This window comes from Anneissia japonica, unplaced genomic scaffold (assembly GCF_011630105.1).
Source record: "Anneissia japonica isolate Jap-2015-1 unplaced genomic scaffold, ASM1163010v1 scaffold287577_len299045_cov155, whole genome shotgun sequence".
NCBI lineage: Eukaryota > Metazoa > Echinodermata > Crinoidea > Comatulida > Comatulidae > Anneissia > Anneissia japonica.
In genome coordinates this window covers 96575-106279 of record NW_022686369.1, presented here as the reverse complement: position 1 = coordinate 106279, position 9705 = coordinate 96575, and the positions used below count along the sequence as shown (strand labels likewise).

General features: G+C 37.8%; 1 protein-coding gene across 1 annotated transcript; it reads left to right on the top strand.

Moving 5' to 3' along the window:
• Positions 1 to 8157, top strand: LOC117116835 (probable flavin-containing monoamine oxidase A). The gene is made up of 11 exons (XM_033260930.1): positions 1 to 309; positions 412 to 499; positions 995 to 1169; positions 1872 to 1986; positions 3310 to 3467; positions 4484 to 4664; positions 4899 to 4999; positions 5609 to 5782; positions 6375 to 6461; positions 6848 to 6948; positions 7342 to 8157. Exons 1-11 carry the CDS (start codon positions 93 to 95, stop codon positions 7526 to 7528), a joined length of 1584 nt encoding a protein of 527 aa, XP_033116821.1. The 5' UTR covers positions 1 to 92; the 3' UTR covers positions 7529 to 8157.
• Positions 8158 to 9705: the final 1548 nt, after the last annotated feature.

Below are 9705 nucleotides of genomic sequence, written 5' to 3'. Positions count from 1 at the left end.
TTGCATCAGCTACAAGCGGTGCTCGAGCTCAGTGTGAAGAGCTTACAACGTATCTTTTCATTGCATTCGGCATCGAAATTATATAGAAAAAAATGTCTTTAGAGGAAAAAAGTGCCTTTAGTAATGTAGTTTATGAAGTTGTTGTTGTTGGAGGTGGGGTGGCGGGCACATCGGCTGCATATCGGCTTAACAAAGTTCTCTCAAAGAACGACGACCCGGGCGACGAGCGTAGCGCCGATCAACTGGAACTTCAAGGTGGTAGCGGGGGTGTTGGCAATGGGTGCAAAGTACTCTTAATGGAGGCAAAGGGTAAGAAGAGGGCTAGACTCCGCAATGTTAAATGAATAGGCGGAGAAGTTTAATAGGCATTTATTTAGTTTACTGATTGATTTTCTTTGCAATATTTTACAGAAAGACTTGGAGGCCGAACATTGACAGAAAAAGTAAATGTCGAAGGTGGGCAGGAATTGTTTGACCTTGGTGGACAATGGATTGGAAGGTAATTCAAGATGACGTCACCATCACTCAAGCAGCAGAACCATAAGATAGGACTGAGAAAGAGATGACCATTACCCCCCGAGATGCAGATATGCCAAAAACTTTTTCAATAGTCAACCCCACTTTAATTTTGATGATAAAAAAATATGCTCCTCCTATAGTAAAAAAATGACTTATATCATTTTCTTTTTGCCAGCCAATCCCCCTCTCTCACTGATCACTTAACCTTCACCCCCTCCCAATAACTCCGCCCCATGTCAATATGCCATTGTAAATCTTGACAAAATAGCAGAACCAAACCGTATCGTCCAGTGTGGCATATATCTAGGAGTCCTGAGATGGGAAGGGGTATATGGAGTGGGGTACTCGAATAAATGAGGGGTGCCAGCTCACAAAATAAGGTGCCATGTGGTGATTTTTAACTACTAGTATCGCCCCCTAGATATGCCGCTGACCGTTTCGTAACATGATAAAAAACTTATTTTTAAATTTTCAGAACACAGCACCACATCTTATGGCTGATGAAGGAGCTTGGGTTGGAATACTACGAGCAGTACACAGCAGGGTCAAAGTTCCTACGGCTTAGTGATGGCAAGATCCGCAAATATAGCTCCAGTCTTCCAAAGCTCTCGTTTGTGGGGTTGCTTGATCTAGGGTCAGTGATGATGCAGGTAAAAAAATTTTTTTTGTGTTTGTAGCAGCAATTTTAATTATTATACTTATTTTGGACCATTTTTTGGGGCTGCTAAAATGTGGTCCTTAATTGGAGGTGGTCTTTCGTTTTGTGGGGCTCTTACATTAGCGGGAGACCTGTAGTTGAATAATTCCTTCTGCAGGGGTCCGATGTCTTCCGCAAGCTACAGTACCGCACGCCCCTCAAAAAATTACTCGCCCCCTCAGTCGCCCCCCAAAAGTCACTTGCAAGTAGCTAAAATTCACCTAAAATCATCTTATTTTGTGAGTTAGCACCCCTCAACTGATCATCGAGCACCCCCACCCCAACTTCACCTTCACGCCCCCATTTCAAGATTTCTAGATACGCCACTGTATAATTATTATTAACTCTCTCCCAGAAGTGAGCAGGTGAATGGTATCGCAATACACAGCAAAATAAAAATTAAATGTGTTAAGGAAGCTAGTCATTTAAACAATTCTCTTGGAAGTTTTTGCTTCCAACTTGAGAACCCTGCTTCTGTAGCAGGTGTAGTAACTATCTAAGTAGCATGTTGCTTAGATTCCATCTGTAGCACTCGAAACTATTTACGTAACAAGTTGCTTTATTAGATTTCTCCTTTAGCAGGTGTGAATGTTCACCACTAATTGTTTTTAATTGGAAAATGTTCAGAATTAACATTTATTCCATCATTTTTTAGATAAATCGTATGGCAAAGAAAGTTCCTCCTGATGACCCTCGTAAATGCAAGCAAGCCGAGGAGTGGGATAGCATCACAGTTAGCACATTTCTGAAGAAGAATATGTGGACCAAAGGTATTAAATTAACGGGAGGATCCAGAGGAGGACAAAGTGCCAGGAGAGGAATCCTGAGCATATGTCTTCTGTGTTCCGCTGAAGTCTGCCCCATGAATAAATTAACACAAAAACACTAAAGGTTGAATTAGTGACATCACCACCCTCAATAGAGTACCACAGTCATGTCGTCACAACGCCAGGTTGTAGCCAAGCAGACGTTAGTTTCCATTCATCACGCCTGAATGACTTCATAGGCTTTCTGGAAAAAGCATTTTGAAATCTAATATTTTACCATCAAAATGTACTAAAAACCAAAAGCTCGCATTATATTCGTTATCGAACACACACTTAATCATCAATTAAAATTTTCAAAGAAAAAGTAAGGTACAACATCTTAATAATTACTTTAGAAATTTGGATCAATGGTTTGTCAGTGGAGAAAATGGCATCCAGTTGAATACTTTTTGCAACGATAGCAACAGAGTAGTATCACATGGTATTGTGATGTAACACTGTAGTACTCTATGATAATGGATTTATATAGTGCTTTACACCAAATTCTGAAAGTGCTCAAAGCATGGACTTGGAACTCTATCAATGACTTTTCTTTTCTAAGGGCCACTTCGTCTCTGTGCTACCCGGTAAACCGGTACCAGCAGCTCTCGCCGTCCACCACGGCTGTCTGTACCAGTGCATCGGAGTATCCCTCTACTATTCTCAAATGATGTACAGTACTGGGTTCTTTATAGTGCACACGAGTCATTGTGTACATTGGGCCTATGATTTATAATCCTTATCCAAGAAAACTTGCTCTACCACAGGAAGCATAGGCGAGCATGTTGCTCGAACCAGCACCGATATGGTTGTAGTTTGCGGCACATCTGCTAACCGCTCGGCCATTCGACTTGCTGGAGTAGACAAATATAATTTCTCATAATGTTCTCAATCCTTTTCTAGAGACTTGTGATTCAACCAGCTTGCGGCCATTATTTAACCTTCATTCTGATTATGTTAACATTCACACCCCTACTTAATTCTTATGCCTCCTACTGCTTGTGTGATTATGAGTTCCCTACCTATCAGGTCTATAGAGCTTTATGTGGTCTGGCAAGTCTGCTCATGACTGACATTGGACATCTTAAACTAATGATGGATCTTTCTTATTATTTTACCTTAATACTACCCCTCCTTTTATTTACACTCTTATTTAACAGTTTGGCTGTACCTACCAGAACCAGAACCCTTGCAATCCCCATATGTCCCAACCCTCGATATTTAATCATTGCTAGTACGTAGTCAAATATATTGATTTCTCATAATTCTCTTGACATTTTTTTCTAGAGGCTCATGAATCGCTTGAGATTGCTATTTCCATAATATTTGGTACAACTCCGAAAGAACTTTCCCTGTTATATTTCCTTCATATTGCGAGTGCTGCTGGGGGCTGCGAAGCACTGGTAGAAACCGCCAAAGGAGGAGCGCAGGAATTTCGCATTAGGGTAAATTTCGTTCCAAAAAATCTGACATTACATTAAAATGTTTCAGACAACTAATATATAAATCGGGGCTCACTCATATTCACTCTGCCTAGAGGTCGTCAGCCGACATGATTTTATGGAGGACGCAATGATACACGCATAACCATCCATTTGTGACCCAAGCTCATAAAAGGGCTGTAAACTCGTCCTCAGGCCAAAACAAGTTTTTGTTATAATGGCATAGGACATATCATTTACTTTAAAATGACAGTTAAATAAACTCAATCAGGTGTCTGGAAGCAAAGTTATGACCGTTTGAATAATTGTCATCTTATCAACTTTCTTAAATCAAGTTTTGAGAAAAATGCTTTTATTTTCGGCAGGTTCCTTTTCATTTTTCACTAGCTCCCATCCGAAAATAACTAAATTTTACCTCTTACAGTTGGAATTTCAAACTCAAACTTCAGGAATAGTAAGAATAATAGTTTTACTTTATTTATTACACAAAACCCAATTCACACAAAACGTTCTACGCCCTATTCTGGCTGTTGAGGCTTGTTTCTCAATACAGTGCAGTTCGAGTTTACAGCCATTTTGTGAGCTTGGGTCACATTTTTTATGATGATTTGTTCAGCCTGCCACCGACAATCAGCAGACGGCATCACGTAATTTAGGGCGCACAAGGAGTGGAGTTGGATTTTTTATACAACGCAGCAAGTGCCAAGGATTAAAAAACAATTCTCGCAGAATCAGATTGTCATATTTTTAGTTGACTCTCATTTATGTATTTATTTCTTTGAATAATTCATCCAATGTCAGCATTCCCAACTGTCCATCATTTGATTGGCTATCACGTCCATAGTTCATCCTTTGTGATCACGTTCAGCTCTCTTTCCTTTGATTGGTTGTTATTTTTATTAATTATTCATGAAATATGATCATCCTTAGTTGTCTGTTCCTTGATTGGCTATCACGTATAATGTATTAAGTGATTAAGAATTATTTTACTGTTTCCATAATCTAATAATATTTGTCAGGGTGGTGCTCAGCAAATCTCTGAAGTTATAGCAGAGAAGATTGGTTCAGTGAATGTATGGTTGGGCGAGCCTGTAAAACTTATTGACCAATCAAATGAGGAGTTTGTAACAGTTGTAACCGAGTCTGGAAAAGAGGTGAAGACAAAATATGTGATCGTGTCAGCTCCCATTCATTGTGTTGGTAAGTTGATATACTGTACATATCAAATCTTATACCAAAGATCTGGGAATGAGCAGGTACTTCATGGGCACATAACCAGAAATTCGGCTCATGAGATACATTGGCTCATGAGCAATTGAATAAATGAGCAAGGGATTAATGCTCAATATTGTTAATAGAATTGTCTTGTATTAACATAGATGAATATAGTTAAAATCTCTTTTTGTCAAGATCTTTCCTCGTGATTATTTCCAGAAAATATTGTGTTCAAGCCAAGCTTGCCCATGGACCGTCATTTCCTTGCCCAAAGGATGCCTGTTGGTCACCTACTGAAGTTCATCGTCACCTACAAAAAAGTAAAACCTGACAACTTTTTTTTCCTATAATAATAATAATAATAGTATGATAATAATAGCAAGACAATAATGATTGTACTCTGAGTTCAACAGGAGTCCCGTCCCAGTAAGTGACAATATGCTGTATGAGCAGAAAATGATCCTTGACTCATGCAAAAAGCATGAATCGTTGACGTTATGACGGCTATACTACTGTAGGGGAGAGCAGTGGCGGCTCGTCTAGGATATATTTTCTGGGGGTGGGGGCTGAGCTGTCCGACGGGGGAACTTGGGCTCGTTGGCCCAAGCTGGGGGAGGGGTTTTAGAGGGGGGACTTGACCTGTCCGGTGGGGGGTGGGGCTTAAGCCCCTGCTGTTTTGTTGGCAAACTTCCAGAGCCACCGCTAATGTGTATATATATGTTTGTGAAAGGGATTGTCACTTAAAGTGTGTTCACAATATGAAGTTTTATGTGACAATATCTGTGATTTGGCCAGGACATATGGGAAAATCCTAGGTATTTGTCACATACAACTTGTCAGTGTGAAAAAACATTAAGACATTGATATACAGTATTGCCTGAGTATATAAAAAATTTCTTTAAAAATTGTATGCATGTTTTGTCACTTAGGCCTTTTGGAGAGAAGCTGGCCTGTCTGGCGAGATAGTTAGCTTAGGTGGTGGCCCAGTCATCGACGGTTGCGATACTGGCCCCATTCAAGTGGTCTATGACGCGGTCACTGATAATGGAGCTCCTGCCTTGGTTGGCTTCTTTGCAAGTTCACGTCAATGGCGTAAAATTGAGGTAATGTAATGTGGCTTGACACTGTCTCTTATACACATCTAGATGTGTATAAGAGACAGCACACAACTTGTCAGTGTGAAAAAACATTAAGACATTGATATATTGCCTGAGTATATAAAAAATTTCTTTAAAAATTGTATGCATGTTTTGTCACTTAGGCCTTTTGGAGAGAAGCTGGCCTGTCTGGCGAGATAGTTAGCTTAGGTGGTGGCCCAGTCATCGACGGTTGCGATACTGGCCCCATTCAAGTGGTCTATGATGCGGTCACTGATAATGGAGCTCCTGCCTTGGTTGGCTTCTTTGCAAGTTCACGTCAATGGCGTAAAATTGAGGTAATGTAATGTGGCTTTACCTGATTAAATCAGGGAGAAATTTGATTTTATACCTGAACGAACAAAATCATTACCGAAAACTTTCCTGGGGGCTACTGGGATTATGTGTGGACGCACCCCATACAGACCGAAACAGGCCTATGCCACTGTTCTTATCATTATTATGTTACGCCAATTTTTCAGCAAGGTCCGCAATCTCTATAACAGTCTTAGTGTTTGAGTGTCTTTACTATTAATTGTTTTTTCCTTTTTTTTCTCAGGTGTCTGTAAGGAGAAAAGAGGTGGTAAAGCGACTAGTGGAATTTTTTGGCCCCCAGGGTGGCGATATAATTGATTATGCTGATAAGGTAACATTTTTTATTCCTGCGTTTAAACTTCCACTTCCCATCTGTCAAAATATTAAAATTTTCAAAAATATGGTTGTGCTGTTTGTTGTTTTTTTCAACATTTTGCAGACGTTTTATAATATGTGAGACTGGAAAAATATCTGTTTTAGTTTCATAAGACGCATTTTCTATGTCAGAGACCTGGCATTAGAGCCCATTTTCAGGCATCTAGAGGTGAAATAACCAAACTGTTTTCACCTCAGCCACAACAATAGTGGGGCTGAGGTAGGTGTGACCCAGGTACCAGGGAATGATAAACCACCTGTGTGGAAAATCCTGACGCCAGATATGTTAGCATTTTAACCTCCTTCTTGTAACAAATTGAAATTATGAATTGTTTGTTCTAGGATTGGTCAGAAGAGCCATACAATGGTGGATGTCCAATAAATATCATGACAACTGGTGCGATTACACTCTTTCACGATGCCTTACGGAAGCCATTTGATAGGTCAGAATCGATATTATTTCTCCTTGTTCTAATTTGAATGCTAAAATAACTTGCTTGAATATACTGTACAAATTAATTCAAATGTTTAATTGTTTTGCTGAAGTTGTATAACTCAGCCAGTGCCGTATCTGAAAATGGGGGCTGGTAAGTGGACACTAATGTGAAGTGTGAAGGCTCGATGGTAAGGGGTTGCGAGCCTGCAAAATACAGTAACGTGATATGAGGTAATTTTTTAACTACTTGAGCATGTGTTTTTTCTTTTTCAATGGGGGGTGATGCACCACCACTGTGCACCCACTAGATATGCAGCTGAGCTCAGCATGGGTATTATCAATAGCATTCTAGTACTATACTTTCTAAGTGCTGAATACACTTTTTTTTGCCTTTTTTCAGAGTACATTGGGCTGGTACCGAAACTGCCACTGTGTGGTTTGGTTACTTAAGTGGAGCTGTCCAGACAGGCCTAAGAGCAGCTGATGAAATTCTCAACAGAATTGATCCGTCATTGACTCAAGATGGCCTCCTGAAGTCACTTGACAATAAGAGCCTTGTGCCTACAGACACTATTGGCCAAGTTTAAATTCTCAAAAGTAATTCTTGACCTTAGGTCAAATATTCCTTGACCTCTGAAAGCGTTTAAAGCAGTTTAACTATGCTGTTTAAATGATTTGAGTGCTTTTGTTTGATGGAAATGAAAATACAGTAACAGGACGTACCTTGTTTGCCAATATACTTTTTAGGAGTGTTTTAATTTACAACTAGTTACAACTGACCATGTACAAGACATTTAAAAATATGGAGCTACAGGAGCGTAAATAGAAGCATAAATAGACAGGATTGATTTTCTTATATTTTGCATCAATTTTCGTTCTTCAAATTTTAATTATACCCATTTTAATGGTTGAGGTGTTGCTTTCTTAATGCACTTTAACCCAAGGCGCAGATGCCTCTCCATACTGCTATATTTTGTGAATTGATATATTTACATTATTTTAATTAAGAAACACCAGATAATAAATAAATAATAAATTTAGTAGAATCATTTATTATTTTTACGTTTCTTAAATGAATTGTGAAATTGTATATTAATATTGTTTTATGAATTATTGATTTTGTAGATATATATTGAATTGTTGTACATAATTGATATATTAACTTTTTAATTGTAAACTTTGTAAGATGTTATTGCATAATTTAATTCTTTCATAATTGAGTGATTTGTATTTGTAAATTTTGTATATTTCTGGATTTTTATGATTGATGTTTTTAATATATTCTATTTTCTAATTGTATATATAAATAAATATATAAGTACAAAACTCTCTTCAGCTTTGACTACTATTGGTTTGTATATGTGTGATTATACACATCTAAGCGAGTTGTATAGGTGGCAAGAATTTAGCACAAAAGATTTTCTAAAACGATCGTGATTTCCTTTAGGTGGGCGCAGTCTAATTCCTGATCTATTAAAAACATAGAACTCATTTAGTGGGTGTGTAGGGTCGTCAATGATCAGTTTAATTTTTTTTAAACCCTTTCTTCAAAGATATCATCAATAGTTGGTAGGTCAGCACAAATAATTTTGCCAGCCCGTTTCCTAATTTTCTCTAATTGTTTTTTATTTTCACATGCCAGCCCCGCAAATAATGTAATGAGATTTACAGTAAGCACACTCTGAATAACACATCTATAAAACGTCATGAGAATTGCATTGTTTACATTATATTGGCTCAATTTCGTCAGAAAATACAAACGTTTGTTAGATTTTTTAAAAACTGTATTAGTTTGAGAAATAAACTTGAGATTTTTATCAATTATAGTTCCGAGATATTTTTGTTCATTGACTTTTTCTATTTGTTCTCCTTTAATAGTAAGCTCAGTATGGGTACAGATTTTCCTCCTATTGTCGAAAACAATGGACCTTTCCGCTAAGCTCCGCCCCTTGGATATTGTTGCTAAGGTCTCACAAGACGACAGTGTTAAAACATATGCGAACACGTGCGTTTGTGGGACAACACGTGTGTTTGTAAGACGCGCGCGTATTCCTAGCGCTGTTCTGATTAGTCAGTTGTTAAGTTTGATCGACACTCCGGAAAGGTCTATTTCTTTGGTTTTACTCATGTTAAGCTGAAGATAATTTTGTTCACACCAGTCCACAAATCTGTTTACCTCATGGACATATGGTGATACATCAGATCCATTTAGGTACCCTGAAATTACTGTCATCCGCGTATTTGATTATTGAAGTTACAATATGAATATTGAATACAATATTTATCTAACTCATTAATTAATTTTTGTAATTTTAATTGGGACTCTGCTATTAGCGCAATATCATCTGCAAATAAAATATATATAAGTTTAATCATTCCTAATCCACAACCACCGGACTCATAAAATTAATAAATAAGCAATTGAATTTAGGCTCGATTATATTAATATCTCATTATTTTGAATTAGCGCTTCAATGTCATTTAACACATTATTTATCTTGATTTCGTTTTCATTTTATATATAACCTTCGTAGTCAAAGTAATAACTTGGTACCTGTTGTCTGGAGTTCGTCCCTTCATTTACATATGTCTGTTTTACTAAAATTTATATTAAAGATTAAGGGAAAGTGGTTTGATTCTATTAGGCTACCTATTTTAAAACTACTATTTTGGTGAAGAACAGAGTAGATGTAATCAAATAATCATTAACACTTTTGCCATTATAATTAATACATGTAAATTCGCCCTTTTCGTCATCCTTTCT